The sequence below is a fragment of the Mustela lutreola genome, chromosome 15, assembly GCF_030435805.1.
Source record: "Mustela lutreola isolate mMusLut2 chromosome 15, mMusLut2.pri, whole genome shotgun sequence".
In the NCBI taxonomy this organism is placed as follows: Eukaryota; Metazoa; Chordata; class Mammalia; order Carnivora; family Mustelidae; genus Mustela; species Mustela lutreola.
Window position 1 is genome coordinate 308,615 of NC_081304.1, and position 15,147 is coordinate 323,761.

General features: G+C 56.3%; 1 protein-coding gene across 2 annotated transcripts in view; it reads right to left on the bottom strand.

Annotated features, from left to right (window-relative positions):
- Window positions 1-15,147, bottom strand: part of TBCD (tubulin folding cofactor D) — a 156,129-nt gene that overhangs the window by 54,225 nt on the left and 86,757 nt on the right. For both annotated transcript variants that reach the window (XM_059150186.1, XM_059150185.1), the window contains exons 14-15: window positions 14,132-14,288; window positions 3,622-3,679 (exon numbers count right to left, since the gene is read on the bottom strand). In XM_059150186.1, coding sequence (XP_059006169.1) covers window positions 3,622-3,679; window positions 14,132-14,288 — 215 coding nt within the window. The remainder of the gene's footprint in view (window positions 1-3,621; window positions 3,680-14,131; window positions 14,289-15,147) is intronic.

Here is a 15,147-nt window from a genome sequence, read left to right on the forward strand (position 1 = left end):
CTGTCTCAAAATGTTGACACACTTGCAGGCCAGGTGGGTACCTTCCGACGCGAGAGCACGGAGCCCCGAACAGCTCCGAGAGTGCTCGCAGATTCACAGATGCGCTGACCCGAACCAACCCGTCAGGCTACCTTCCGCCACCCCACCCAGACCCCCACAGGGTTGCAGTGAAGACTGAACACAGCGCTCCTCGAGCCCCCGCGGGGCCTGGCAAACTCACGTGCCCTCCGTCACCCCCACGGACCTGGAGGCGCATGCTGTGGTGCAGGCGGGAAGTGGTGGCAGGTGAACCCCAGGACAGAGCAGAAGGTCGGGAGGGTCTGGAGGGTTTCCTCGCAGACCACTCTGCACCCACGGCCTCACGGAGACCCTGTGGTCCCTGGGTGGGCAGGTTGACCTTGTCCTTGGGCTGGCCCACGGGCCCAGGCCCTCCTTACCGCGGCAGGGAGTGAGCCGGCACAGAGGGTGTCGGGGGTGAGCACAAACGGGAGCCTGCAGCTGCAGAGTTGGCCCCTCAGGAGACAGCACCCCGAGTTACCGCCGACTCGAGCCTCGGGTTTTCAAGTGAGCTTTAAATAAACGCCTCCTTTGCCCTCACTTCTAGCTCTGCAGCCGGGAGGCACACGGGTGTGTGCAGGTGACCCGCCACACAGAGAATCTTCTGCTAATTCTGAATTATTTGAATTCCAACTTGAAAAACAAACAAAATGGTTTCTGGCTTTTTCATGCCTTCCTCGGGGTCTATAAAGGTATTGGCGCTTTGATTTTACTACTGTGTCCCATTAAAATGCTCGACTTCATAAACAAAAAAGAAAATGTAAAAGCTACTTTTTAAATCCAGATTTGACAAAAAGCCGTCCCTGTATTTAGAAGTGGGATGATCTCGGACCGCGGTGAGTGTCAGGGCAGAAACGTGAAGGCCTCTCAAGGACTCACGGGGCTTCCTCCTGGGGCTCCAGATGAGAAAACCGCATGAACACAGAAGGGACTAGCTTTGCAGGCAACCTTTCTCAAGACAAAATTCTGAAGGGGCCGAGGCCAGGCACCTCTTGTATCAGACCTGTTTTTGGGCAGAGAGAGTAGGTGGGCAGGCAGGCCCGGCCAGGGCCAGGGGGACTCTCCAGCTCCAACACGAGGGAGACCCACACACCGCCTGCAGCACACCAAGCCACGCTGGTCCCTGGGTCCACCGCTGCCCACTCATGAACCAGCATCTGCGGAGCACCCGCCACGGGTCAACAGAAGTGCCAACCGCACTCATGGCGACATGGGCGGACAGAGCCCCCCGCCGTGTCCAGCCGGTGCATCTGACAACTCAGATGGACAGAGACGCTCTTCACTAGGAAAAACAGGTAAGCGGACAAACTGAATTAATAACGAAATACTTCCAAAGAAACAAGACACAAAAAACAGCCCCAGAGGAGTTCACGTGATTTCCACCAAACATTTAAAGCAGAAACAAAGAAGGGGCGCCTGGGGGCTCCATCAGTGAAGCATCTGCCTTCGGCTCGGGCTATGATTGCCCTGCACTGGGCTCCAGGCTGGGCAGGGAGCCTGCTTCTCCCTGCCCCACTCCTGCTTCTGTTCCCTCTCCCGCTGTGTCTCTGTCAAATAAATAAATAAAATCTTTTTTAAAAAATAAAATTTTATTTATTCATTTGAGAGAGAGAACATGAGCAGTAGAGGGAGGGGCAGAGGCAGAGGGAGAAGCAGGCTCCCCGCTGAGCAGAGAGCCCGATGCGGGACTCGATCCCAGGACCCCAGGATCATGATCTGAGCCAAAGGCAGACGCTTAACGCACTGAGCCCCCCAGGCGTCCCATGGCAAGCTTTTAAAACATTTTCAACAAAATTCAAGAGGAAGATCTTGTATTCCCAACTCCTTCCATGGGGCCAGATTAGCCTAATTCCAAAGCCAGACAAAACCATCCCAACAGACAGAGACTGTCCAATATCCCTTACGACACAGACTCAAAACTCTCAACAAAACTTTGGCAAACCAAATCCAGCAACATATGAAAAGGCATTACACCATGACAAACAGGATTCATCCTGGGACGTAAGGTTGGCTTAATACCTGCAGAATCAATTAACAGGACACAACACGTGAACAGAGTAAGTTCAAAACCACATGACCATCTCACAATCAAACTTCCACTCGTGATTTTTAAAAACAAAAGTAAAAACCCTCAGAACAAACTAGCAGCACTTCCTCAACCTGCTAAAGCATATTTACAAAACCCCAACAGCAAATATCACACATGACAGCGAAAGCTGGCCTATTCCGAGATGGACAGCAAGACGGGGTGTGCTTTGTCCCCATCCCGGCGCAGCACAGTACCTGCAGCTCCTCCTACCAGCACACTTAGGCAACAAAAAGAAATTAAAGGCATCAAGACCGGAAAGGAAAGAGTAAACTTTTCTCTCACAGATGACAAGATCCTGTATGCAGAGCTGCAAGGGGCATACGCACCCCAGACCTGACACACGAGCTCACGCACACCAGTAAGAGGGAGGTGAGGCCCTGCCGCTTCTCGTGCCTTCCTCCACCAGAGCCAGCCATGGGAGCAGGCCCCCTGGCCATCCCTGCCTCAGAACCACCAGCCCCACAGGCACCCCAAGAAAAGACCCGGGAACTGGGCCCACGGCCCACGGCCCACGTGTGGTGCCAAGTGCCCTGGAAAGCATGCCCTTGAGAACAGAAGCCCTGGCCTGGGCAAGCTGTGGCCGAGTACCGTTTGGCTTGGCTTCCTCCCTGTGGGAAAGAAACAGCTGGCATTTCTGTAGGGAACCGAGCGCAACGGTCACCCCAGCTACCAGGCTCTGCTGCTGAAGGGACTCTTGGCCCCGGCTTCTGGTCCCGCAGCACCTACACCAGCCCATGCTGAGCCTGATCTAAGTGACGGACCACCAGCAGGACAGCTCTGTGTGAAGCCAGGACACAGCCATGGACATCACCCGCAAGTATCCCAGGGACCAGGCCCAGCAGCCGTCATCTCCACCAGCATCCACAGGAACCCCTCAGCCAAGCTCGGGGCCGCAGCCCAGCCCTGTGGGAGGGGCAGTGGGATGCTCGTGCAGATTCCTGCCCAGGGTCCTCCAGAAGTGGCTGCGGAGCCTGCTGATAGCCCTCGGCACACAGAATCCGCCCAAGATGTGACCAGGCTCTGGCGGGGCCACGCACTGGTATCCAACACGGCCAGTGAGGCTCCAGGCCCCATGCGGCCACGGGACGCTGAAATGACCTCTCTTGGCAACAACCCCTCCTGAGGCTCAAAGCCGCCTGCTCTGCTGTCACACGCAGGTCACATGCCCAGAACTCACTTTCTTCTCCTTCCCCAGGGCACAGGCTACCCTAAGCCATGTCCGCTCACGAGGCACGATGCTCGCGATGGCTACATTTCGTGGCATGCTGGGGATGGGGCATGTCACCCTGACCCCGGTTCCCCCGAAGACCACTCCCTCCCCCGAAAGCGGAAGGACACCCGAGCCAGCGCTCTGCTGACGGGCTCCCCTGGCACCTCGCACGGGCAGCGTGGGCAGCGGTGGCCTGTTCAGTGGAGCAGGGGCACGGCTCAGGGCGCACCCGCAGCACGGGGAGAAAGAACAGAACGAGACTCACGGACGCCGCTCTCCTGCAGTTTATGTTCCGGTCAAACACCGCGGCGACCACCAGGGCACTGTGAAGAAGAGGAAAGCGGTTAAAAGGAAACTCGTGGAAGAACACACGCCCTGTCGCAGGACGTGGGAGCCTCTCCCATCTGCTCAGTGCGAGCTGTGCGCAGCGAGCCCCCGGCGCCACGGGGGCTGACCCTGCGCCACCGACGGCCACGGGAGGCACACGCACCTGGGTGCCAGGGACGTCCAGGGCAGAAGAGCTGCCATCACGGGGGCCTAGGAAGTGGAAGGAAGTGGAATGTGCTCAGCCTTCTCGGGGAGGCGGGGGAGGGGGTGGGGGCGGACAGAGGGTGATACTGGCAGTGCCTGGCGGGAGGGAAGCCACCAGGCAGGGCTGACATGGACACAAACATGGACGTGGACACCCGGGCCCAGGCAAGAGCTCCGAGAGATGAACAGGGAGCGCAAAGGGACGCGCACAGGCAGCCAGTGGAGCCCCCGAGGCCCTGCCCCTTCGCAGAAACCCAACCGAGTGCAAAACACAGTTACAGGTCTCACAAATCCTCCAGATGGCCACGCCCCGACCCCCAAGACCACCACAACCGTGCGCAGAGCTCAAAAAATTCCTCAGACTTCATGTAAACCTCTCTTAATTATCACTGATACGGCAGAAAGCACTCATTTGACTTTGTGTGGCTTTAGTAACAGAAAACAAAGGATTTGGGGCAAGACTGAAGACAGTGCCGGCTCCAAGGATGACTGGAGAACTTGCACCTCCAATCAGCCCAGAGAAAAGGCTTTTGAAAAGGGGTATTTCAGGGCGCCTGGGCGGCTCAGTGGGTTAAGCCGCTGCCTTCGGCTCAGGTCATGACTCAGGGTCCTGGGATCGAGTCCCGCATCGGGCTCTCTGCTCGGCGGGGAGCCTGCTTCCCTTTCTCTCTGCCTGCCTCTCTGCCTACTCATGATCTCTGTCAAATAAATAAATAAAATCTTTTAAAAAATAAAATATCCTTTAAAAAAAAAAAGAAAAGGGGTATTTCAGACCCACGAAGGCCACCGCGAAGCAACATCTCCGTGCGCCCGGAGAGCTGAGGGCCCGACACGAGCCGCTCCTCTTCCTGCATCTCAGTCCTCTTCCTCCTCCAAACCTGGGACAGCCCATGGACACAACCACATTTCCCAGCTCTCCCAGCCTGGACAAGGACCTCCTGAACCACCCCCCAGTCCCTCCGGCTGCACGTCCGTCGATACCGACTGGAAGCAGCTCAATTGCCGGCACGGACGGTCAGGAGCTGACCCCGGAGCCTGCGGACACGTGGCATTAGCCGCCAAGGGCAGTTCGGGCTGCAGGTGCCAGTCAGGGAGGCTACGCTGACAGACCCCGCGCAGTCATAAAGGCCCTGGGACTGGAAGCAGGAGGCAGAGGGGACCCAGGAGACCCAGGAGGACGTGGCCCAAAGCCGCCACCTGTGAAGATGGAGGAATGCCCAGAAGCCAAGGGACGGCGCAGCCTCTAGAAGCTGGAAGAGGGGCGGATTGTCCCCGGAGCCTCCAGAGGGAATCCGCCCTGCTGGAACCTTGGTTCCAGCCCACCCGGACCCGCGTCAGACCAGTTACCGCACACCCACACTGCAGAGTCTTCCTGCGTAGTAAGAGTGAATGAAGCACCAACTCACGAGGAAGCCCGGGGAAAGCGACGGGCATTTGCTAAACAGGAAGTCCACACACTCTGTGTGTCCGTACAGGAGACATTCTACAAACAGCAAAACTAGAGGGTCCAAAGCCAGTGTGGTGACGGCCAGGGGACAGGGTGGCTGACTGCCAAGGGCAGAGTGGGGGGACGCAGGAAAGACAGAACTACCATTCGGGACCATCCTTGTGGTGCCCGAATCTGAACCGGTCAAAACCCAAAGAACGTACAGCAGGAGAACCTCACTGCAGCAAATGCCAAGAGCCATCGTAACGTGGGGGACCCCAGCAGCCACAGGAAGGCACCTGTGACACAGAGCAGCACCACACCAAGGGCCAGCATGTGTGACCTTTGGCATGGCAGGTGGGCTAGCAGCTCTGGGGCCACCACACACGGACAACTGGACACACAGCCAAGGACGAGAGCCAGCAGGACGGAGGGACGGAAGAGAGAGCTAGCACAGCGGGGTGCTGGCCTGGCGTCACACGGTCCGCACGGACACAGGGACTCTGGCTGGAGGCACCCTTGGTTGGCGTCCCTGTACGGGAGAATGAGCAGGATCTGGGTCTCAGATCTCAACATAAACTTCTGGAAGCCGCTGACCTCAGGGCTGAGCCAAGGGAACCAAAGATAAGCCTGGGGAATCCTGCCCCGCTAGGAAGCGAGGAAGTCCCAGTCCCTGTGAGAGGACCCAGCAGCCCACATGAAGCCACACCCAACGGCCGAAGGTAGAGCCGTCTGGGCCACACCACCAGCAAGTGTTCCACGACAGGACCGACAGGCCCGAGGGTGAGGGAGGCCCGCGTCAGTCCACCCGCGCCCACCGACGATGCAGCAGGTAGAAAGCGGGAGCACAGGCCTTCTGCAGAGAGAACAGCCAGAGCAGCCGCTGCTGGCACCCGCCGCAGGCAACACCCACCGACCCGGTGGGCAGCACGGGCAGGACATGGTCTGCAGGTCCCCGGGAACGTGCGTCACGCACAAAGGAAGACAATCCCAGGAGCTTGACAGACCCCACCTCAACCAGGGGACAAGGGTGGGCCCTGGCCATGACGCCACCAATAGCCCGCCACCGCCCTCGGCTACAGCTGAGGGGCTACTCGACCGGCACTTCGCACTGTAGGTGCACGTGGTGAGAACGCGAGCGGAGCCTGCGAAGGGCCCACGGGAGCCTTTCCCACTTCTTACAACTCGAGTCGGTTCAAAATTAAAATTCTGAAAACAACTAAACAATCTGAAGATTACAGTGTCTTGGGTCCTTCCACGGGTAAAGCTGAAAGTAAATTTAGCAAAACTCTCTCAGCAGAGCGTACTCCCTTTCTCCTCTAAATGTCTGACCACAGCCTACAGCCGAAACGAGATTTAAACAATACTGGGCTTAAAAGTAAAGAAAAGTCACTTTCAACTTCAGCATCATGCTGGCTTTTGTTAATAAAATCTCAGAAATCATTAAACTGATGGAGATGAGTCGTTGTGCTCTCTCGGTAACTGAAACGTACGTAACTGCTGTTCTTAACAAAAGAATGTGTGGTTATCCTACATACAGTCCCAAAATTAACGGAAGTTTCAGTACCACATTCATGTTCCACAAGAGCTCTTTATCAAAATCCATAAGATCATATGTATTCTAGGAAAAGGTATTCACAAGATTTTCTGCTTCAACATCTGATGCAAGAAAAACGTAGACTATAACTTCACTAACTCTGGGTCTAGCCAATACTACCAAAACTTCACTTTTTATGTTGAATTTTTTTTAATTTCCTATCAATCTATTTGTCCTAAATTATGATCTTCCAATTATGGAACACTGATCAAAGAGAGGAATGTGAAACCACCCTGTAAGCCAGCCAGAACCCCTTCAAGGTTACTGCCGCCGGATGCGTCCACTTCAACAGTTCCGGCCCCGCCCACCCGTGTGCGGACACGCTGGCCCCACTCAGGCCAGGCTGAGTCTACTTCCAACCAAGCTCTTGTTGGTGCAGTCAAGGCCCTAAGACAGCTCACAGGTTTCGCTTCGTGCCCAGCCCACCAAGCAGTGAGTGCCCTCCCGAGGCCAGCCCGGCGTAGAGGGACCCTGCTCTGAGGAGCCAGTGGGGGCAGGAGCCCCGAGGAGACAGCTTAGCGTCAAGCCTTCAAGTTCGTGCTGCGGCGGAGCCCAGGTAGTAACGGGTGACTCTGGAAGGTGGCTTCTAGTTTTGCCGTGTAGGTTAACTACTCCCCTTCCTTCCAGACAGCCCCTAAACCACCGCAGGCAGCCACGGGGAGGGGTGGGGTCCCCGCCATAGCTGAGGGCCCCTTGCAGAACGCGCACTTACACTGGCCTGTGCTCAGCCTCACATGGGTCAGAAGGACCCAGAGCCTCTAGCGAGGAGGGCAGCTGTGGCGAGGCCCAGAGCACACTGTGCCGCTCCTACACTCATGGGCCGCAGGACGACAACTCGTCGAGACCAAGCATCACAGGAGCCCCGGAAGGTTCCATATCTAAGTAACTGAGCAGAAACTGTGTGTGGCACACAGTGCCCAGCTCTGGACATGAGAGCCCCTGCGTCCTGCCAGTGAGCACACATGACGGTGTGGAAGGGGGGAGGAAGCCGCTGTCCCGCACAGCCGGGCCCCGAGGGCCGTGTCGGCGGCAGCCTGGATTCGACTGTGCGTGGCCTCACCTTCAGTCAGGTTGCCTTCTGCGCTCACAAGTAAATGCCCGAAGGCGGTCCCTGCTTCACCAATATTCTCCCGGACTTGACGAAGTGAAGCAGGAAAGACACAGCAGTGCCCCTCAAAACCCAGCTTTTAGCCAAACACAGACTCTGAGGTTAGCTCAAGACTTCAACTGTGCGGGGAGCTGTGTAACCAGCTTCTGGTACTGGGCTGATTAAAATTGTAAACTGCTCTAATTTCACACTTTCAGAACCAAACTGGCTCGTCAAGAAACACCAGCACGTTTCCAACAAATGCGGGTCTAATCGTACCGAGCAAACATAATTACGGAAGCTCCCACGGGCCTGAGGTCCCCTCTCCTCCGCCAGACGGGGCCGAGTGCGTGAGTCACCAGCCCTCCTTCCACACTCGGAAAGGGGACACGAAGAGTGGCCACAGGCCAGCCGCATGCGCTGCTGGCCGGGCCTCAGTCGGGCTGGAACGCGTCTCCTGCGCCTTCACCTGTTTGCTCTCGCCGGAGGAGCTCAGACGATACTTCACCATGATTTCTCAACACAGAGAAACGGTCCGTGTCGAACAGAAAAGGACTTTTCTTTCTCATCTGTGCCAGGGGAAAGCTGCACGCCTCTACCTGTCCTAAGCTCCAGGCACCTGGTTTTCAATGGGCACAGCAAAGAGCAGATCTCACCCCAAACTCAGTCTGTTAGACTGTAGAATGCTCTATAGCCAAAAAATAAATAAAAGGCAAAATCCGCTGCTTTTTCCCTAAGTAACACTCTTCTTGTCGTTCTGAAGCAAAGGAACGTTACGGATAAACACCAGACTGACAATTTACTACCCATCCACGCTGTCTGAAAGTGCAAATCACATCATTTTTTTGAGTAAAACGCAGGCCCTGCCCATGACTCATCTCCCTTTCCTCGGCCCTCAGCGGCGAAGCTCACACCAGTTCACAAGGCGGTGAGACACCAGATGCGCAGGAGGCACTCGTGTCAGTGCCCCGTGGAGGCCGAGGGGGTTCACCGGCGGACAGGGGGGCCAGGGGCGCACTCTGGTCACCAACCACCATTAAACTTTTCTTGAAGAACAAAAGGGTTATCTTCCCTCTGGAAGTCTGCCAATAAGAAACGCTGAGTGAGAACAAGACGTAGCTTTGAGCAATGCTTGCCATTTCCTGATTTTTCAGGACAATCTTGCCCTCGAGGAAGAGATCTGGGACTCTCGATCCCCGGGCCCAGCCCACGCTGCCCGCTGCTGGCTGGGCCGGCTCCGCAGGCTGACTGGAGTGGGCGCTGCCGCTGGCGCTGATGTCAACAGGGGCCTGGCTTACAAAAGAGTTTCAGGTGAGGAAATCACTAGAAGGTGACAACCAACGCACATGCTGGCAACGGCCGCTCCTTTTTCTTTTTCTTCTTGTAAATTAGCTTTTGATGAGAAGCAGTTTATGGATAACTCACCACCACTTGGGACCACTTTAGCTTTGTGTTTCACTCCTCCTAAGCAGCAAGTGGCTCTTCAGGAAGGCCTACTGACTTTTCCACAGTTTGGTCTCTTAACCTGTGTATAACGCTAAAGAAATACGGGTTTTTTTAAACTGACCATTTCAAACCATGATTCAATCAACCTAAAAACCGCCTTTCTGGTATTTTTAAGTCAGAGGGTCAGCACAAATGCACCAGGAGCGAAAGAATGTGCACGTTCCTTCGGGAGGTGAGCCTGTCTCACGGCCGTCCGAGGAGGTGAGGGCCACAGACCCAGCCTCTCCCTGGGCACCTGCCCTGAGCCCAGGCCCTTTCCCACTGTGACTACCACCCTGGTTTCTTTCATTAGGCATTTCTACTTCACTTCCACAATTACATTCTGACCTCGGCTGTCTATTTTTGCAGGACCCACTGGAGAGTTTGGGAAAGTACAATTACAGATATCATGGTTTTATCATGAGCCAGGATTAATGGGTTTAAAAGCTGACAATTAAAATGTGGTCACTTATTACAAACCGAGGGAGGCAGGTCTCGAAGGCCACACCCCAACCGATACTCCTGGGGCAGGGAGGCGCGCGCAGGCAGCGTCCGCCAGGCTCCCCGGCACCATGACTCACCTCTGAGCCCGCCCTCCCGCCCCCAGATGCCCGCAGTCCAGATGGACGGGAAGAGATGGAGCACAGGTTCCCTCAGAACCTGCCAAACTGGCCCGAAAGCCTGCTGGGCACAGCTCCAAAGGGCACTGGCTCATCCAATCCTGGGATGGGCGCAGGGAGAGGGGACAAGAGGTGCCTTTCTAACAGAAACTCCCGGGTAAGTTGGAGAGATCAGGAAGGTGACAAACCAGGAGTCTCCAGTACCCCTGCTAGCTGCTGTCTAGTCTGCTAGCCTCCATGTGTGTGATCGAGCAACTCCTCGGGCCTGCCCGAGAGAGAGAGAACCCAACCTCCCTGAGACAGAAGGACGTGCTAGAACCCAGGGAGTTTCCGAGGACAGACACTGGCCTCTGCCACAGTCCCTGATCTCTGGTCCTTCACGCTCAGTGACTCGCTCAAAACGAGTCCCAGCTCAGGGGCGCCTGGGTGGCTCAGTGGGTTAAAGCCTCTGCCTTCGGCTCGGGTCATGGTCTCAGGGTCCTGGGATCGAGCCCCGCCATCGGGCTCTCTGCTCAGCGGGGAGCCTGCTTCCCCCTCTCTCTCTGTCTGCCTCTCTGCCTGCTTGTGATCTCAGCGGGGAGCCTGCTTCCCCCTCTCTCTCTGTCTGCCTCTCTGCCTGCTTGTGATCTCTGTCTGTCAGATAAATAAAATTTAAAAAAATAAATAAAAATGAGTCCCCGCTCAGAAAGGTCAGTGTTCTTAACACCCACCTTCACGTCCTCCCGACATGTCCCAGACAGAAGCCCTGCTTCCCAGACACACAATGGGGCCCTACAAAACCCTTACCTACGACCGCCAAAGAAGGGGCTCAGCTCCACCCTCTCTGCAACGAGCAGTCCACAAAGGCACGCTCGCTCCAACACAGGCAGAATGACCGGAGCGGTCACTGGTCCCTTCAAAGCCCTCCCACCCAGTGTCACTTACCAGGAAGTGAGTCGAGAAACCGGGACCCTCTCATGCTGCAGAGCCAGCTCACTGAGCCCCACGCCTGTTTTTCCTTTTCTGAATAAGGGATCGTGACCCTGGACTGAGCTTGCCGGTGCCCCTCTACCCCTCAGCACCCAGAGGCTTTGTGGAGGAAGCACACTCTGGAGAAAGGAGCTCACTGGTGACTGTATAGGCCACCGGCTGGCCCACATGTCCTGGGACCTGTGACATACTCATGCCTGGGACCCCTCAGAGTCAGGCTGACCCCCAACTTCTACACCCATGCTAAGGCCAGGCTTAACATCTTTCCATTCACCGACATTTTGCTTTATAACATCAGAGACTGGGAACAACGGTGAGCTCTGACGTTGCAGAACACAGCTTTGCCTGTGGTGAGAAGAGCCTCTTTTCCAAAACCCGGAGCCCTGGCCAAGAGCCCTGGGCCCACACATGACTGGAGACATTAGAGTTGGGACCCTGTGGTGCCATAAGAAGCTTCCCCCCAAGTACAGAACAGCGTGTGTGATGGTCACTCGGCCTTCTGGACGTGCAGGGCTCCTCTCCAGGTGAGCGAAGCCTCACTCTGGTCCCGTGGCCTCTGGCAACCATTTAGCCCTGGGCCCTATTTCCTCCCATCAGGCGGGACTGAGGAGGGTCCCCGGAGAAAGCAGGGACACAGATTCCTGTGAAGCTTATAGCTCCCAGGCAAATGTAAAACTCAAAAACAAGTGTGTTGGGGCTGTTTGCGCTCTGAAAGGGGAACAACCACGTCAGGGGCCAGGTCCCCCTGAAGCAGCGTGTGTTTGCCACAGAGCACGCCGTCAGGACCTCGCAGCAGAGGCCAGCTGCGCACTCACGCAGAGCCGGGCCCAGGTGTCTGCCTCCGGCATGGGCCCAGCCCGGCGCCTGCCTGCTGCGAGACTCCGGGCAGCCGTCCCGAACACCATCACTTGTTCGGCCTCCGTGGGGTGGGAAGACCACGGCCCCTACCACGCCTCACAGCACGAGACAGGACCAACCTCAACAAGTTTGCTCTGTGACCGACATCAACAGTAAGTACGTTTTTCGCTTTCACACTCTAGCTACAGAAGAACTTCCACAAAGTGGAGGGGCAGGACAAGCAAGCAGCAGGCAGGGCCTTCCCTCAAGCCAGTTCACGGTGCAGAGGAGAACAAGTGTGGCAGGTGGCCAGCTGGGACACGGCGTGGGCAGGACCCAGGAGCCGGGAGAGGCTCCCCCGGCAGGCTGGCCCTCGCTGCTCCCTGAGGATCACCAGCAGCCGCGGCGACGGCCCGTGAGGGACACAGGTGCACGCAGCCTCCCTCTGCCCCCCGGGCGCCCTGGCCTCAGGTTCTGCAGGACAGCACCTCCATAGACCAGCCCCCGTGCCCCGCCCTGCACTTCCCCAGGTGGACCCGGCTGGGAGGTGCTGGGCCTCTTTATGACTTCCTCGGAAGCGCTTTATCTCCCTGACCCGGTCGGAATCCTCAGGCTCCTCTGGAGGCTTCACTTCGTTGTTGGAGTCAAGACTGCTTAATAGAGGCCCCAGCTGCACAGCACAGGCGGCAAACAGCCCTGAGGCCCCGCGCCCAGCCCTCAGATCCTGGAAGCACGGGACACCAGTGAGAACAGAGTGGTGCTCCAGTCCCCTGTCCCTCTGCACCCCCAAGGGACAGCTGCAGGACCCGAGATGCTGGCCGCTCGCCGGGCAGGCCGGCCACTCCCGCAGGCGCCAGGGACACCAGAGCTAGAGGGCCGCGCTCCCAGGTGTTAAGGCCTGCAGGGTCTCACGCACAAACCTCGGCCTCCTCAAGAGCTGCGGGAGGGCACGTCCACGGCCCGAGCACCATTTCGAACTCCGGCTCCCAGTAAAAGTGGCAGGTAAGGGCGCCTGGGTGGCTCAGTGGGTTAAGCCGCTGCCTTCGGCTCGGGTCATGATCTCAGGGTCCTGGGATCGAGTCCCACATCGGGCTCTCTGCTCAGCAGGGGGCCTGCTTCCCTTCCTCTCTCTCTGATCTCTTCCCTTCCTCTCTCCTACTGTGATCTCTGTCAAATAAATAAATAAAATCTTAAAAAAAAAAAAAAAAATGGCAGGTAAGCATTTCGCCTGCGACTAACACAGGCTGCCGCTCAGTGCCCCTCCCCCGGCTACTTAAACCACAAGAAGCGGAGACCTGACATCCTTCTACTCAAAGAAACTTATTTCAGTCCAAAGACAGAAAAACAAATCAGAGTACAAACATTAACTTAAAAACCCACTCTACTGGGAACACATCTGTTTTGTACTTTTCCAAGCGAAAAAGCATCCGATCCTAAAACTGGAGCATGATGTCACAGGACCCGAGCCACCTTCAGGAGGCTCAGCTGGGCACGCACAGCGGGAGGCCGAGGGCCGAGGAGCCCAGGCGTGCCACGGTCCACACAGGGTTCTGGCGAGGTCACGCGTCTGCCGCTGTCACTTCTCTCCCCAGAGAACCAGAGGAAATACATCGCCCCTACCTCACAAACCTGCTCTCCCGAGAGCTGATTTTCATTTCAAAGGCACAGACAGTGAAGCTCGTCAACACATGTTGCCTTAAGTGAATCTTAGGGGCAAGTCCATAAAACTTGAAAATGAAGGCTGGACAAAACGCGGCCCCTCAACAAAAGCAGCTTCTTCCCGCCCTCCCGAGCCTTCCCTAGGAACTCCATCTGAAGTTCCAGAACTTCTCCCGACAGAACACACACTCTCAGCACAGCTCATCTGACCGAGTTCGAACCCCACAGGTTCTTCTGTTCGAGCACAGAAGAACCTGTGCTTCTTCCATGCCACCTACAACACAGACCCCCTTTCTCTAAGGACCCGCTAGCCACAGGCCAAAGCCTCCAGAACGTTCCTCCTCAGCACGTGTGGTTCGAACTGCTCACCCGTGAGAAAGGCACTCCACTCATGAGCTGCTTCTTTTCTACAGATCACCCTTAAAATTCTATCATTAGCTCATTAATACCTATTTCTTCTGGGAAAGGTACCACACTGGCTGCTTCCCGTGCTGTCAGGAGGCTACGATCCCAGGGACAACCCAGGGGCACACCTGACCCCGCCACAGCTCTGACGGACGTTACCTGGAAATGGCAGCCACGAAGGGCTGCAGCTCCTGGGGCTCATAGGCACGTGCAAAGGCCCAGCACACGTAGCAGGCGGCGTCTCTAACATTGGTGCCCACGCTGCAGGAACCCCGCTTCTCCTCATAGGTCAGCGCCTTCAGGATCACAGGGACAACTGCACAGGAGACAAAGACCGTGAGTACAGGCCAGCATCACACCTGCTGCCTCCGCAGCCCCAGGGGCAGGTACTGTCCACCCCAAAGCCAGCTGGTCAGAAAGCAAGTGTCTGGAAGGAAAAGAGAAGTTTGCCAGCTCAAATCAGGTGGAAACATCTTTTAAAAGCTACCCACAAGGGCACCTGGGTGGCTCAGTGGGTTAAGACCCTGCCTTCGGCTCAGGTCATGATCTCAGGGTCCTGGGATCGAGTCCCGCATCGGGCTCTCTGCTCAGCGGGGAGCCTGCTTCCCCCTCTCTCTCTGCTGCCTCTCTGCCTACTTGTAATCTCTGTCAAATACACAAATAAAATCTTTCAAAAAAAAAAAAAAAAGGTCTCTTAAAATTATTATAATAGGAAAATATGATAAAAAAAAGAAAACCTAAGAAAAAATTTTAATTTGCAATTCAAAGAGAGAATATTAATTTTTTTTTAGAAGTCACACTCAATGGGACTTTGTGAAAGCCCATGCTCTAAGTCCCAATTTGCTGATCCGAACCCAACAACAATGCGGCATAAAGCCCACTGACAGCTCACTCTGGTGTCTGGAGAGCTTCAGAAGTAGAAACCAGTGAGGACCTGTTCTCAGAGGAGACGCTCCCAGGCACTGGGCACAAGGGCATGACCATCTCCAGCAACATGTGGCCTGTAACACCCTGGGTCGGACAGTGGAAGGGCAGAGGACACGGCCACACCGCCAGGGGCGAGCAGCTGCGTAAAGTGGGGGGAGCATGTCGTTCTAGCAGCGCACACGGCCACAGCCTCCTGTGCTCCAGCAGCTTCCCACCCCGGGCCGGGTCCTCACTGCAGATGAGCACCA